The 16,376-nt window shown below is 45.3% G+C and overlaps 1 protein-coding gene across 1 annotated transcript in view; it reads left to right on the top strand.

The window, feature by feature from the left end:
• PDGFRB (platelet derived growth factor receptor beta) overlaps window positions 1-16,376 on the top strand; it is a 237,670-nt gene that overhangs the window by 176,367 nt on the left and 44,927 nt on the right. Inside the window, exons 15-17 of the mRNA XM_078653581.1 lie at window positions 2,175-2,322; window positions 5,085-5,248; window positions 5,335-5,453. Of these exons, the coding sequence (XP_078509707.1) occupies window positions 2,175-2,322; window positions 5,085-5,248; window positions 5,335-5,453 (431 nt within the window). The remainder of the gene's footprint in view (window positions 1-2,174; window positions 2,323-5,084; window positions 5,249-5,334; window positions 5,454-16,376) is intronic.

Below are 16,376 nucleotides of genomic sequence, written 5' to 3'. Positions count from 1 at the left end.
TGTGTATGATTCAAAGACAGAGACGGAGCGGTGCACTCACAAGGATAATCATTAACTCCTCAAGAGTATTCTTTAGAAAAAAAGGTCCTTTTCATTTCTATTCATTTAAAAAAAAATATATATATGGTCCATCAACCAGAACATACAGAACAAGTTTCGTTCAGTAAACATTGAACTTCATCAGGGCTTTTGCACTCTTTAATCTATGATGGTAAATAATCATTCAGTTAATGTTTGTGTTCAAGTGACAAGACGTTATAGGAGTGTCACAATATGGATTCTAGTATCATCGGGGGCATATCAGTACCCCCTTCCTTGTTTTGAACCTTACCTGCTGGGCCTATACGTATTGGCACTTTACATTGGCAATAATTGAGGAATAAGAAAGCATATGTGATCGGATTCAGAACACAAGCATTACCTGAAGACCTATTTACCATAGTAGATCTTAAGATTGCAAAAGCTCTGATGAAGTGCAATGTATACTCAACGAAATGCCTTGGCTGTATGTTCTGGTTGCTGTACCATATATATTTTTTACATTTGTTTTTCTTAAGAATACACTTGCAGATTTATTGATTATCCTTGAGGGTGTACGGCTCCGTCTCTTTTTGAATCTTACTCTGTCATGCACTAATATTGGAGTGGATGTGCACCAACCTATGATTTACTTGGAACTAAGTGCTAAGTGCGGTGTAGAGGGCCACCGTTGGTGGTGCGTTTTGATTATTATGTGTGTATCCATGCACACAACATTTATGATGAGATAGGAAGTCCACTTTTCAATGCACGTTTAGCCTTTGTAATAACTATTTTTGGACATTCAATACCATTTACCACGGGAACCCACTAGCACAAATCTGAAGTAAAGGATTTATGTCACTTTGAAATCTGCATCTTATCCTTGCTTGTAAAACTAGAAAAAGCAAATATAACTCTGGACTGGAATGCTCAGTTCCCGGTGCAGAGCAGGGCTTTAAAATATTGCTGTGCCTCTCCTGACAGCAAATTCCAAAATATTTGTAGTATATTCAGAGATTTTTGGAAATAGCTGACGGAAACATGGTTTCTGGCCATTCTCATTGGTCTTCACTGCAAAATGTATTCCTGATAATTACCAGGAGCTGTGAGATATTAACCACGTCTTTTTTATCATGATCCAGAGTGGACAAATGCTTAGTAACCCAATTACTAGACGTTTTTGTGCTCCAGATTAATACTTTGATAGTTAAAATCTCTCTTTTACCTTCTCTAAATATCCCAGGTAAGTCTGTCAATGCTGAAAAGGTTTGGCTTTAATTTGTAAAAGAGAGAGGCAAAGTTATATGAAACAATGTTCAATAAAGATATAAGCAAGAGTCTTTTAATGGAATAAGTATCAAGTGCCTGATTAGACTACTGTTATGACTAGATTTCATTTGAAGTTTGGGTGTTTTGATTCACAGTTTTGGGTCGGTAATTCAATAAAAAGCAATGCAAATTGCAGTTATCAATCAGAGGTTTCCGGCATCATTAAAATTGTATTGAGGATCAATATCTGGGTCTAGGGAGGATTTAAAGATGTATATTTTGCAGAACTGCTATATCTTGAAAAAACATATTCCGGAAGCAGGAACCTGTACTTTCATGGTTTGGAAATAAATATGCATCAAAATACCCCTACAGTCTCTTTAAATATTATATATGGCCTTATTGACCAATCCTTTAAATAAATACACACGCTTTGGAATACATTGTAACAAAACTATTACAAAATTGTTCTGAGCTTTACTTTTTGTATCAATGTTTGGGTCATATTTTCTTATTATTTCTCTTTAAATTGTGTGCAAGATAATGCCAGTAGTGAAAGAGTTATTCATGTAGGTTTATCTTTTTAATTAAACATCAGTTTCTCTAAACATTCAGACTTTAACCTTACATACTTTTCACCCTTTTATAGAATAAGATCATATTAAAAAAAAACATTATTATGTTATCCATTTTCTAGTACCAGTCTGAGTTTAAAAAATTGATGATAAGTATAACAAAATCTGTATGATACAATTACAGTTTTGCCTTCTGCTTTCTTGCCCATCTCCTGCTTCCAATGTTTGATTTAGCATTTTTGAATGAGGGTGAATGGACCTCCTTCAGTGATGGATGTGCTTCACTCTGTTATTTCTTCAATTCTTTAGGGCCCATCTACATTATTACAGAATATTGCCGCTACGGGGACCTCGTGGACTATCTGCACCGAAATAAGCACAGCTTACTGCAATATTGCATGGAAAAGGGACGAACCGAGACTGGAGTCAGTGACTCGAGCGGTGGCCAAGTGCAGAGGTACAATAATATTAATAATAATTCATATTTGTAAAGTGCTAACATATCACCCCTTAAGATTTCAAGGTGCTGGAGGACGAGCTATTGCCCAGTGTCACATGATGCTGAGGTGCTGCCGGCACCGGGGATCGAACTGTGAGCCCCATGCTCCGCAGTCAGCTGTTCTGGCCACTGCGCCACACCTCTCCCAACGCCACACTTCTCCTATAAACTCTTCTGTCACTTTACAGCGATGGGATACTGATGGCTGTAGTAGATATTGATGTGATGAGTTGACTACATGGGGCTAAACTTGTCATTTTAACTATTAACATAGCATGGTTTTCTATTTGGTAGTATGTATGCCTAAACTATCCCAGCATATTTGAAGTTGGGCAAAGCTCAACTCCTATCTTATGTTAGAAAAATGTTTGGAAAATCCGCTTTCAATTATTTTCTAAAACCTTGGCATCTATTACATACTTAGCATGTGCCCTTGTTTTTAAGCATGCTGTGACAGAGAACACAGTGCTACTTTGTGAATTAATTTTAGTATGACTGGACATGAGGGGTGGTGTATAATCCAGAAATCATTTGGTATGAATCAACTGCTATATTTAAAGCTATTCAGAATACCACAATGGTAGTGTTCAAGCTTCCTTCATAGGCTGCAAAGGTGCATTTATAAAGTGATTTATTGGACTAGTCACAGTGAACGGTATGTCCAGATCACAAATAAGAAAAAGAGTGCTGAACCCCTCCTTACTTTTCTATATGCCAACCTTAAGGGGAATAATCGAATTACCACATTTAATGAGTTTTAAAGGCATGATGCAAAAGTCATAAATGAAAGATATGTAGCCTACAAATGCAAGTATTTTTGGTAGTGTTTTTATTTACCAACTTCCTAGGGATTCAGCAGGAACATCTAGATTCTTAAACAAATTTCCATTTGTTTCCTTTAAATCTTATTCTCTGGGCATAGAATTAGGAAAAACATTAATCTGCATGATGTTTCTTCACCTCGAAAACATTTTTGTGTGAATAAATCTATTATTCACATCCCCTCAAAAATAAGTCTTTTAGGTACTTCTCAACACTTTTTACACCATTTGCAACTACTTTTTTTAGATGTAATTTTACAAGTGAACTTAGTGCAGGAAGGTTAATGAAATTGTGAGTAGCAGTCACTACCCTGTGGATGTTAACCCCACCCAAAGTGCCCACATCTAAGACATTTCCTTGTGAAAAATTTGAACATAGTGGTCATTTTCTAGTCATAAGTGTAATCTCCCCACAAAAATATTCATACATCCTGACTTTGTGAGTCAGGAGCTTGGTTTTCTGATTGGTATATTACACATACGTGCATTAATTTGTGTGGTGAAACTTACTAGACTTGCAAGGCCGTTAGGAGAGGAAGAGACATGTTGGGATACACCGATACAATTCTAAGCAGCAGAAAAGGGATAATGTGTTGTCATTGTATTCATGACTGATGATGCGTGACTGGGAGTACCGTGTCCACTACTGGAACCCTCGGCTCCACTAGTGTACAGTTTTTTAATGGCACCCCCCTTTTTCTGAAAGATAAAGATAGCCTGGGAAGAGTCCGGGTACCATGACGAAAGTGGTACAGGATTTAAAATCACCAGACCTGGAAAAGAGTTAGCATTGGAGACATGAAGGTAAATATTGACATTAGAAAGGGAGAATATATTACATGGGCGAGCATTTTCTTTGTAACAGTGACATTTGGGATCCAGTGGGAAAAGGTGAGAGATGGCTAGGCAACAAATCAAGGTTAGCAACTTGTCTATCTGCCTTAAAAATATATAATTCTTTAGCACGGTTATATTCTCTGCTGAAGTAGCGGTATCTGTTTCCTATTACCTTACCCAGTCAATCCTCTATGCAGAGGTAGATATGCCAGGGTGACCACACTCCGCTGACTTCACCGTCTAGAATGGTCCTTAATGCCCATGTTTCTAAACGTTCCCTCCCCAACCAATGGAAGCCTTCAGATGCGTCCACCTGCTGATAAGACAAGATACATGTCTTAAAGGCTTATTAAAAATAGGAAAAAAACAAAAGTTACACTTCCTAAAATGTTCATGGCTGCAGGGTCAAAGCTTGAGTAGCCCTAAGAGGAAGTGTTCTTCAGAAGAATGCAAGTTGAGCAGTTCAGTGCAAGTTTTAAGAGAAGTGAAAATTGTGCTATTCTTATGCAATACAATCAAAAACAAAAGTAAACAACATAATTGATGCCAAATTGTGTAAAAAGGAACTGGTTCGCATGACACTAGTGTCTGTTTGGACAAAAATTATGCAAATAAACACACTTTTGACAGTTCCAGAACATTTTAATATTCAGGTTTTCATATAGCTCTTAATAATGGGCCGCACCCTTTTCTAAGGCGTTCCAATTATGGCATGACAGCTGTGAGCACAGTGCACAGGGATGCACTCATGTTCCTCATGCACCCAAGTCAAGATTCCTGGTTCCAGAAATCACAAGTTAGTTGTCAGGTGGCACCTTCATCGCACTTCCTCGGTCAGCCATCCATCCTTCTATTGCGGTGGTCTGTATTGTGCTTGCCATGTCTTGTGAGGAATGCTAATGAACCCTGTCATTTTCAAAAAGAAACTTAAGACTCACCTTTTTGTTTGCTAATCTCCTCTTGTACCTCTCAGCCAACGCCCCGGGACACTCTTGAGTAGCCGCGCGCGCTACAAGTGGACTTAACATAACATAACATAATGCCATCATGCCTCTATTGCAGCCTAAACTCAGTCTCTGTGGAAAGCGATGGTGGATACATGGACATGTGCAAGGATGACCTTAACTATGTCCCCATGATTAATATGAAGGGAGAGATAAAGTATGCTGACATTGAACCCTCCAACTACGGCACAACCTACGAGCTGGACAGCTACTCACCATCAGGTAACGTTCGCAGGAATGACTCGGACGCACTCTTTGCCTTTGTCAATATCTTTTGCCTCTCATTCAAGCCCTTTTGAACTTTGCAGCTCCCGAGAGGACCGATAATACCCTCCTGATCAACGAATCCCCCGTCTTGAGCTTCTGGGACCTTGTTGGGTTCAGCTACCAGGTAGCCAATGGAATGGAGTTCCTCGCTTCCAAAAATGTAAGTGCACACAGTTACCATTTTATGTTTCACGTCACGCGAATTGTTTGTATGTACATTTGGAGAACCAACCTGGTGGAATTTGTTCTAGTGACTCTTTCGGTCCCAAATGGGTTCCTCGTTCTTTTTACCAATGATCAACCACTCCTGGTGGAATCCCTTCTTAGTCACAATGCTTGTTTGCATGTTCCAGTTGTGAGGTTGCTGCACCCTGTTTCTTGCCTTTCTTAATTAGTCAACAGCACCCCTTCATTGAACCATCCTTTTTGTTGTCTTTTTCTGTAAGGTTTCTTCCTATGCCTTCCCATACCCATTTCCCCATTTTTCTTCTACTTCCCATCCCTTCCGTTTTGTTTTTGTTGCTGTGACCCTATTTGGTTGCATTCATCCTTCCTTCACTTCCCATACACCATCTGATACCTGCTCGCAACTGATAAATTCCAAATCTGGCATTGTCAGATTTTAATAAGTGCAATACCGAATGCGCCCTCTGAGACCCTCATAATCACAGCATATTATTCAAACATTACAAAAGAGACACATATACTCTAACACATTAACATCTAATGTATTGAGGAGCCAAGATGGCGACCTGAACGGACGTGTGGTCGCTCGGCTCCACCGGCCCTGAAGACCCGCGCCTACATCCTGCCTGTAATCCTGGGGTTTCTTTCGCCCGACATACGCGGGACACGGAGCTGATCCTGACGGTGTCCCTCTGACCTCTCAGCCAGCCCGGAGTCTCGAGCTCTGGGAGGATCGTCTTTGCCCCGGACCTCCGCCCGCTCCCTGGAGCCTGCCGGACCTCGCCAGTCTCGAAGAGATACTCTGTTGCGGTGGCTGCCTGTACTGAAGGAGTGTTTTCGCCCGTCTACAGCCTGGCCCGTGCCCTGCGCTCACTGTCCTGCCGAGATCGCACGGAGCAGCTCCGGCACGCATATGTGAGGGCTCGCACGGATTCCTTTGTTTGTGGCCGCCATGATGCCGGTCTGCTTTCTTCTCAGCTGCGCTGATAGCCGGTGAGCTCGAACTGCCCTGGCTGCCCGCCGCACCATCGGATGCCCCTTGCTTATGCAGCGCACGGGAGGGGGTGTAGAGTGTTGTAGGGCAAACATCCACTTCCCTGTCGGGGACTGTGACCCCCGTCTCTCCCCCCTCCCAACACCCCGTGGACTGCTGCTAAGATGGCGATGCCTGATCACCAACGGGGTGGAGATGGCGCTGGGACCTCTTCCTGGGGTGGCACGTGTGCATTGGTACGGGGGACCGTGTTTGAGCCCTCCACTGAGGCTGGAGAACCTCGAGTATCGCAGCCGGACTGCACCTACAGGGAGGTGTTGAATATCCTGAATGAGGTACGGTCGGAGATGCGGCGTACCTATGCTGTGCTGCTTGAGAAACTTGAGGCATGTATCCCTGCTGAGAGCCGACCGCAAGGGGTTCACTCCCGACAGGACCCAGGTCTGACTTCGTTGCAGCTTGCCAGCCCCTCGCTACCTCCTGTTACTATTGTGTCAACCGATGGAACAACTGCTGGAGCCTTTGAAGATTTGTTGCCGCTCGTCGACACTGCTGTTGCAACAGTGTTTCCCCTTTGTTCTTCGACTGGCTGTCTGCCTCGTGTACCGGCCTGGCTGCGCAGTGCATCGCTAGCCTGTTCTCCTGCCCTGTCCCCTGCTCCTTCCTTGACTAGTTCCGTCTCGTCGTTCAGTGACTTTTGTCATCTATACGCTCTGGAAGTACATTTTGTTGTTGGACTACTATCTACGGGGGACAGGCGAAGCTCCCTCAACGATGGTGCGCCTCCCCCATCCTCGAGGCGGCCATGTTTTCACGTCGAGGCGGACTGCAGTGAACTGCCAAGTTGGTTGGGTTCCAAAGTGCCTCCTAGATCGGGCCAGGGCTAGACGATCCCCTGATCGCATTCATATACTGGCGGGTGGAGGCTAAGACAGACTTGATATGTGTGTGGGACACTGGGTATTCTTTGCTGTCTCTCCCCAATGATTATATCTCGGATGAAGTTCTCTGGTAATTGATATTGGGGTGTAGGATGTTTAATGGGTCGGCGGTATCCGAGCGTGTACAATCGGTACAGGGTTGGGCGGGTTCCTGGTTGTGTCACTGTCTTGCCGGGTGGGGATTGGGGTTAGAATGTGGTACGTACTGGCTGCTTGGCTTATATTTACGATGTAGATTGTTTTCCCCCGTCTGTCTCTATTATAGTTAGTGGTTGTTTTGCTTTCCAATCAAGGCATCCTTCGGGTGTTGCGACCTTTGTCAATGGCACAGTCGGCGTCATACACTGGCTACCCTGATTTATTGCTGGATATCGGCTCCGCCACGTTTCTCTGGTTCCTGTTGGCTGGTCCTGGAAGCTTATTGTGACATGGGGGTTATTTGTATAGGGTAGCGTCCATCTTGCTCTCCTTTGTCTGCACTCTCATTACGGCGGTCATCTTGTCCCTTTGTCCTGACTGGGGAGGGCTTTTGCTGGGCGTCATAGTGTAGTGGTCGCTCGCGACCGGTTTAAAGATGGAGGTCTCCGGGGCTTCACTCTTGTTGGACTACTGTTATGTTTCGTACTGTGCCTCCTCTCTGGCGAATGTAGTGGTCGTAGCTCCCCACATCTGTTCTTCTACTGTTGCTCATTCTGGTGATTTCGCACGTGGGGTGTAACTGGGTGTATCCTGCTATGGCCCATATGGACGGGGTGATCATTTAAGTACTGGCTCGGGGTCCGGGGTGCATCTGTTTCAATTCTTCATTTGGTGGTGTATTTTTTGATATTATTGCTTCACTCGATGCTGGGGGCTATACATGGCTGGGGGACCGAGAGTTTGTTAATGTTGGGGCTCCTCCTCCCCCGTTTCCTTTCTTTTCGGGAGTGATAGACTAGCTTGTTCTTTTCTTCCTCCCGATGCTTCAAGTGTGATAGCTTTCTTTTCTTATCTTTTCTTCTTCTTTTCTATTCTTTCTCTGTATTTCGGGTTTCTTTACTGGGCGACAGGCACTTTGCCGGGGGGGGGGGGGTAGGCCGTAGCCTCCGGATTGTTGCAGGGTGGGGGGGTAGATTTAATTTTCCTTTTTAGTTTCTATGGGCCTTATTTTTCTAATTTCTGCGCTTTCTTGTTCTGGTTTCTGTTCTGGGTCTGCATTAGAGGTTAGTAGGGAGTGGGTGGCGCTGAGGGTAGTACGTAACTGTGGACTGCAGCTCTTATTGTTTTGTATGGTACTGCCATATTGACGGGGTGTTCTTCCTAATGTTGTTCAAATTGATGCTGCCTGCTCATGTTTGTGTAACTAATGTCTGGACTCAGATCTTCTTGATTTTATTCTTCACTGATTTATATTTCTTCACAACTTTAAAAATGTAACCTTCAATACTCCTTTTCCTTGGCGACATGACTCTATTCAATGCAACTGCTACTGATTGCTGCTATCTTGCCTGATGCCGCTGTGGGACCGCGTTGCTCGCACCTGTGCTTAAAGTTTCGTGGCCGGCCTGATGGTTGTAGGCCCGTATTTGTTCTCTCTTTTGTGCACAATAAAGGTTTAAAAAAAAAAAAAAAAAAAAACATCTAATGTAAAATACGAGAGGGAAAGAGATGCTCATCTGGTGGCTGAATTACATAATGTGAAAACAGAAAACCTGGTATCAGTCCACTTCATGAAATTGTGTGATCCTAGGCAATTGGTTAATTTCACCCTTAAAATATACGAGTTTCGGATGTGTGCTGTACAACACCTTCTCTTGTGTTTTACTTAATAAACTATAATGTTCCAATTATATAACCAAGGCTGCACACATGATGCACCTGACAAATGACTTGCCTCTTGGTTCTCCAATGGTATTGTTTTCAGAATGGGGGAGGCATGGATGTTTTCAAGATTGTGTTTGAAAACTATCACTGCTAATAAATGCCTCTCAATGCAGTGATACAATCTGATCTACTAGGGTAAAACGCTCATGCATGTTCATAAAACACACTTCTTTGAAGTTTGCAGAGATTGTATCATGTTTTTACATGTTTAGTGCAAGAAGTCTTTGAAACTAAAGGTGTCCCTAAAGATAAGTTGTCTTGGACACCTTCTTTTCTTCTTTACCCTCACTTTTGTTAACGTGTAAATAAAGTATGCCCATTTGTTTCACAGCTTTCTGAGTGCTCCTGCTCTGTCAAGTGAACAACAGCCCAGTGCTGCTGTTCACCAGGGGGGCACAATTAAAGTTCAGGGGCCGCATGCGGCCCATGGGCCGTATTATGAGTATCCATTCATTCACACTATCTGAACTTACACTAAGAACTCAACACCAGCTACCGCTTAGTCTACCTTTTTTGTGGCAACACTGTATTTTTACTTGTATTTTGTTCACTTTTGACAGAATGTCGGTCTCTTATGCAGGATTATACCTCTATCTGTATTATAAACATTTCTGCAGTATTATACCTTTTTTTAACCGGCACTCTGTTCACTTTCCCATGTAACACAGAGACTGCTACCTCTTATATTTGGGGTCATACCTACATGTCTCCACTACTACTTGTGATAGAGATAGACTATGTTGGGGAAGCTCTGTGGGAAGCTGCCAGTGAGGAGGGGGAAGCACTCGGGAGGACCTGCTGCCATATCCCATTGCCGTGAGGGGAACGGCTGTTGTACCCATACCGCCAGTATCCTGACCGCCGAGAGGGCAAGGCACTACATCCCCCAGGAGCCCCGGTGGGCGGGTGATGTCAGCGGAGCACCCGGAGGCGCGGCTAAAGTCGAGGAGAGCCGAGCGCTCTGTGGGAAGCTCTGTGGGAAGCTGCCAGTGAGGAGGGGGAAGCACTCGGGAGGACCTGCTGCCATATCCCATTGCCGTGAGGGGAACGGCTGTTGAACCCATACCGCCAGTATCCTGACCGCCGAGAGGGCAAGGGACTACATCCCCCAGGAGCCCCGGCGGGCGGGTGACGTCAGCGGAGCGCCCGGAGGCGCGGCTAAAGTCGAGGAGATCCTCTCGCAATGCGAGTCGCGCGCGGGAGCGCCCGGGGCTAAGCCCGGGCAAAGGGCGGGCCCTCCGTGGCCCTCAGAGGACCCAAGGAGGACGGGACGGGCCACCCCACTTGATTTTACCACAGGAGGAGGTATTGTGATGCTTCACGTTTATTGTTTATATTGACTATACTGGCGTTTTCATCATTTACATAGACACTATGTCCATCTGGGAAGAGCTCAACGCCCTGTGTGGCACAAAGTACGCACCTGATGTTATAACCTCCCCTACTGTGGGCACAAACTGTGTTACTTCAAATGGCTTTCCATGGGTCTCAACATCTCCTGTATTGAAAGACCAAAAACAAGTAAATGCCTCACCCCTGGATCACATTATTAGAGGGAAGCACGACAGCGAAATTGTCACTGGGAACTATGCAAGTACACAAAATCTGTGCAACGGCCCAACATTATCTCCCTTTAAATTAATAACATCAACGCAGGACACGGCCGCGGCCAAACTAGATGACCCTGCCTTGTCTCCCCAAATGACTTTATTAACTCAAATTGAGCGGCTCTTGTTAGCTGTCATCTCACCTTTGGTCTCAAAAATCAACGACTTGGGGGATAGGCTGATTAGCATCGAGGAAGTAATCAGAAAGTATTCTTCTCCAAATAATAAAATGGATGTATCCGCCTGCCCAAACCCTCCCACCGTCCCTGAAAAGCATAAGTCTAGTATTTGTAAAAATGGTGACTCTCAATTACAGCCTCCCTGTATACCAACCCCGATAGGCCACAAAGTAATTTCCAAACCCCCGTCATTAAATCCTTCAGTGGTTAGAACAGCTCCGGCAAGAATGCCATGTATCAACCTACCTCCAGAAGCCGCCCCATACATTTCTGTCCTCTCTGGGGTTCCTGCCATCAACAAGGGAACACACGAATCACAGCAGGACCTGCTAAATAAGGTCATTTTCTGGTTACAAAAAAATAGACCTCTGCCACCCGAGCTGGATGGTGGCATCCTGAATGTCAGGAGGGTGGGGTGGTTAGGCTCGCTGCCCAAGGATATCGCTGGGGACCTGGTGCTAATTAAATTCAAAAACAGAAATATTGTCCCTTATTTACGATTTCGCCCCCCTAAAGAGAGACATGGCACCATTCGAATTTGGGATTTGTACGATTTTTACCCGTGCCCCCGATATATTCAGTTACACCAATAGTCATTTAACCTTTTAGCCCCTAACGATTTACAACTTTCGTTTGAAAATTGTTTTTTTAAAACCCCATCACTAAGAGGAAACTTACACGTTTGAGCTAAGCAGACAGGGTAGGAAGTAACTGTGGATAAAGGCTTGTTTAATGCTCTTGCTTTAGAGCTGATCATTGAAAATGAAATTTATGCATATTGATTAGCTGATTCGATATACTTATTTAATTTTGTTTTATTCATTTTATAATGAAATGTTATGGTGTTTATGTAACTTTATGGTGTTTATTTATGTATTGTTGACGCTTTTATGATTTTAAACAAAAAATCGAATAAAGCTAACTGAACTTGACTATGTTTTGCTATATTATATTTGTATCTGTATCTTGTACACCTTGTAACCTGCACCCAGTTCACCTTCTCTTTGGGACGCACCGACTGCTACCTCATATACTACCTCATATACTTCGATTGCTACCTCAGATACTTTGATCGCACACTAATGTCAATGCTACCTCCTATATCAATATTATATTTTTACCTGTATTTTGATCACTTTTGTAACCTGCACCCAGTTTCACTTTCTCTTGGGTCGCACCGATTGCTACCTCATATATTTTGATTGCTCTCTAAGATCACTAATGTTCTGATTTCTGACCCAGATAACCTGTTGTGCTTGCATGTGCACCTTGCTCCGGCATATCACTACTGCTCACCCACCCCCGCGCTACACTGCTACCATACCAACATGGAGCTCATTGGCAAACACACATATAAAATAAACTACCCTTCCTCTCTCACCAAAAAATCTACTAAACGCTTTAAACACGACTTCCTTAGGTCCCACCCAGAAACACCCTTTGCCGACACCTACTTCTCATCGGTCAATGGACCCTTGAACACCGACATCATTTTCCACACCACACGCAGAGCGCAATGGAAAAAAGTGTTCCTCACCCTATTCACCGTCTCCACCACCAGGAAATCCGCACATGGCCTAACACTCTCCATCACATCGTCCCAACTCCTCCCAGGCAGAACCACCATCACTATTTACAACAACGGGATTGTTTTAATTCAAGCGATAGACAGGAACCTGGAACTACTGGACAACATGTTCCCCTCTCTCAAAGAGCACCTTTCCAACCCTCGGACTTACACGCATATCACCCCCTGTCCTACCTCCCCTAACGTCACAGCCCCCACCCTTAAATCTCCTAACACAGTTCAGCAGCAACAAGACACACACCTCACCTTCACACCCTGCTCCACAGTCAATCACCTGCCCCTCGCAGCTACCCCTCCCCGCCCCTCATTCACAGACATAGACCTGGTCCCTCCACACACCACTCGCTTTCCCAGCCTCCCTACTAACCTTCGTACCTCCGCTCATCCTCCTGTCTCCCCCTCCACACGTTGCACTCCCGTACCTTCCCCCGCACATTTTTTCTCAGAGCACCCCTCCTCCCCCAATGGCACCACACACAACATGACTCTCTCTCCGACTTCCGCCCTCCCCACACTTAGCACTCCCACCACACCTAGCCTGCACCCCTCCATCAACCTCCCACCCCCCTCGCTCACTCCTCAATACCCCACCTCCTCCCCCACAACAGCCAGCCTTCACATCGCCCCCTTTTTCCCCTCCCCCCTAGCACGGATGCGCTTCCCAACACCTACCCTCTCGCTAACGCCCCCAACGCCCCCAACACCCTCATCAGTTCCGACTCTCCACCCGGACTGCCCCCGGTCAACGTATGCGCCGGTTCAGCGCCAGTACCCCCCCCCCCCAACACCGCGCCCATCATCACCTTGGACACTATTATGTCTACCCTCCTCCAATTGAAAGAAGAATTACACTCCATTAAAGAGTTGCTCTTCACACACCCCAGACACCCCCCCATCACCACCCCTACCACACCTAACACCACTTCCCCCTCACCTCCTACCCGCCCTACCACACAACACTCCACACACCGGACCTCTATCCCCCCTCGCAATACCAACAATCGCAATAACAATTGCAATCTCATCACTACCAAGCGCAATACTCCCCCTTCTACACCTAACAACACTTCCTCCTCTCCTCCTACTCGCCTTAACACACATCTTTCCCCACATTGGACTTCTACCCCCTCTTGCAATACCACCAATCGCCCCAGACGCACCTCCAACTCGATCTCTGACCATGACGTACACACCCTTCTCCACTCTTACGACCCGGCTCCCCAAAAGCCACTAGCTACCAACAACATGTCCATCCCAACGATTATATCTAACCCCCTTAGGCAACAAAAGGATAACAACAGAGGCGCTGTCCCCAACAACCTCACTAATGTACCCCTCATTACGGAATCGTCCTCCACCCTTTGCACCCCTAGCCTTAAATGCATACTTCTCAACTGCAGATCGGCCCAAAGACATTCCACGGAGGTCGCCGACCTCATCATGTCCCTGGAACTGGACCTAGCCATTCTGACTGAAACGTGGCTGTCTGATTCCTCTACACCTATACTGGATATCCTAGTCCCTCCCAACTACTGTATCATTAGACTTGACAGGGCCATAAAGACAGGCGGTGGAATTGCCTGCATCTACAGAAGCAACCTCTCAGTCTCCAAAGTGGCCGTCCCCTCTCTTACTTCCTGTGAATACCTCTGCCTCGATATCATCAGCGAAAGCAAACCGGTATGCTCACTACACATTATATACCACCCACCTGGGGACAATCTCTCCTTCGTCCAACAACTCATGGATACAATATCAGCCAACTCAGGACGGCAGCACACCCAAATTTTCCTTGGCGACTACAATCTCCACTGGAATGACAGCAGTGACACAGTGGTAAACAGCCTCAAAAGCTTTCTCAACGCACTTGATCTCAACCAAATATGCAATAACCCGACCCATTAGAGAGGTTCAACCCTTGACCTTATCATCTCCAAAGAGGGCGCTATTCAACTGGAGTCAATCCAACCTTGTGACTGGTCAGATCACTACATTGTCTCCTTCCTCATCAAGGAAAAAATCAGACTTAACTCAGTTCAACCCCCTAAGCACAAAGTGTGGAAAAGAGACTTGAAGAAACTCAATCCAAACTCCCTACCGCCTAACAGCTGCAATCGCCTACTTCCCCCTCCCGGCGTTTCAGACGTCCAACTTCTGACTGACTACTATCTCAATACTATGTCCACAATAATCAATGAGGCGGCGCCCATGCAACTGAAAAGAGTCTCGTCCAAGAAGACTTCCAACCCATGGTATGACGGTAGCCTCAATGAGGATAGACGGGCCATGCGAATGGCAGAGCGCACCTGGAGATCAGCCCCTTCTGCAGTGCACCTAAAAAGTCTAAAGATACAGAGAAACGCCTACTTCAGGAAAATAAAACGCTCAAAAAGAAACTTCTTCAGCCTCCAACTCGCCCAAGCTAAAAACCATCCAAAAAAACTGTTTGAGTTAGTCAGAACACAATCCAAAGAGCAACCCCAGACACCCAGCTCCATGGGTGATACTCCTTCCTGCGAAGACTTCTCTGCCTTCTTTATCCAAAAAACTGAGAGAATAAGAAGCGATCTCCTCAATGACGCTATCCTGTACTCCAACCTCCGACACACAGCAGTGCCTCAACCAAAGAACAATGCTACTTGGTCAGCCTTTGACACCTACTCCGAAGAAGAAATTGGCAGACTGCTCAACACCTTGAAACCTTCCAATCACCTCTCTGACTCCCTTCCTGCTAACGCTGTAAAAGACTTTTCCCCTTGGCTTCTCCCACTCTGGTCAAAGATTATCAATAGCTCTCTTCAACAAGGATCCATCCCCAATGCCCTCAAAGTAGGGCAAGTCACTCCGCTACTGAAAAAACCAACAGCAGACCCCACTGATATAAACAATTACCGCCCTATTACAAACATTCCCACTCTCGCTAAACTGTTGGAAAAATGCGTACAACTACAACTGACTAAACACATAGATAAGTTTGATCTCCTAAACGCTCATCAGTCAGGCTTCCGAGCAGGGCACAGTACCGAAACTGCCATGACTCACATAGTGGACGATGCCCTCCAAATCCTAGACCAAAACGATACCTGCCTCCTCATCCTTCTGGATCTCTCCTCAGCATTCGATACAGTTAAACATGAGAACTTACTCGAACTGTTAAACACAAGAATGGGCATATCTGGGACTGTTCTAAAGTGGTTCACCTCATTTCTACACAACCGGACACAAAGATTAAAAAGCAACAACCTGCTGTCCTCTCCGGTACCTGTATCGCTAGGCGTCCCTCAAGGATCCTCCCTCTCCCCAACACTGTTCAACCTAGTTATGGAACCTCTCACTACGTTGCTACAGGCATCTAATGGTGCACTTTCACATGTATGCCGACGACACCCAACTTTATCTCAAAATACAATCTCCCAAGGACATCATGCTTCTGAACACCACGATCAGAAACACCCAATCCTGGCTTGCTGAGAATCACCTCAAACTCAATGCTCTGAAGACCGAGTTCCTCCTGATATCACCCCCGCTAAAATATCCACGGCTCAAACATGGCTTAAGCAATTAACGGCTCTAAATGTACAGCCCATCGTAGTAGACTCAGCAAAATCTTTAGGCATAACACTGGACACCAATCTCAACATGCAGCAGCACATCAGCAAGGCAACCAAAGGAGCGAACTTCCAAATCAATACCCTGAGAAAACTTAAACCCTTCCTTCCTGCCAA

The sequence above is a fragment of the Lissotriton helveticus genome, chromosome 7, assembly GCF_964261635.1.
Source record: "Lissotriton helveticus chromosome 7, aLisHel1.1, whole genome shotgun sequence".
Classification (NCBI taxonomy): domain Eukaryota; kingdom Metazoa; phylum Chordata; class Amphibia; order Caudata; family Salamandridae; genus Lissotriton; species Lissotriton helveticus.
Note: the sequence above shows the minus strand (reverse complement) of the source record. Positions and strands in the feature narration are given on the sequence as shown.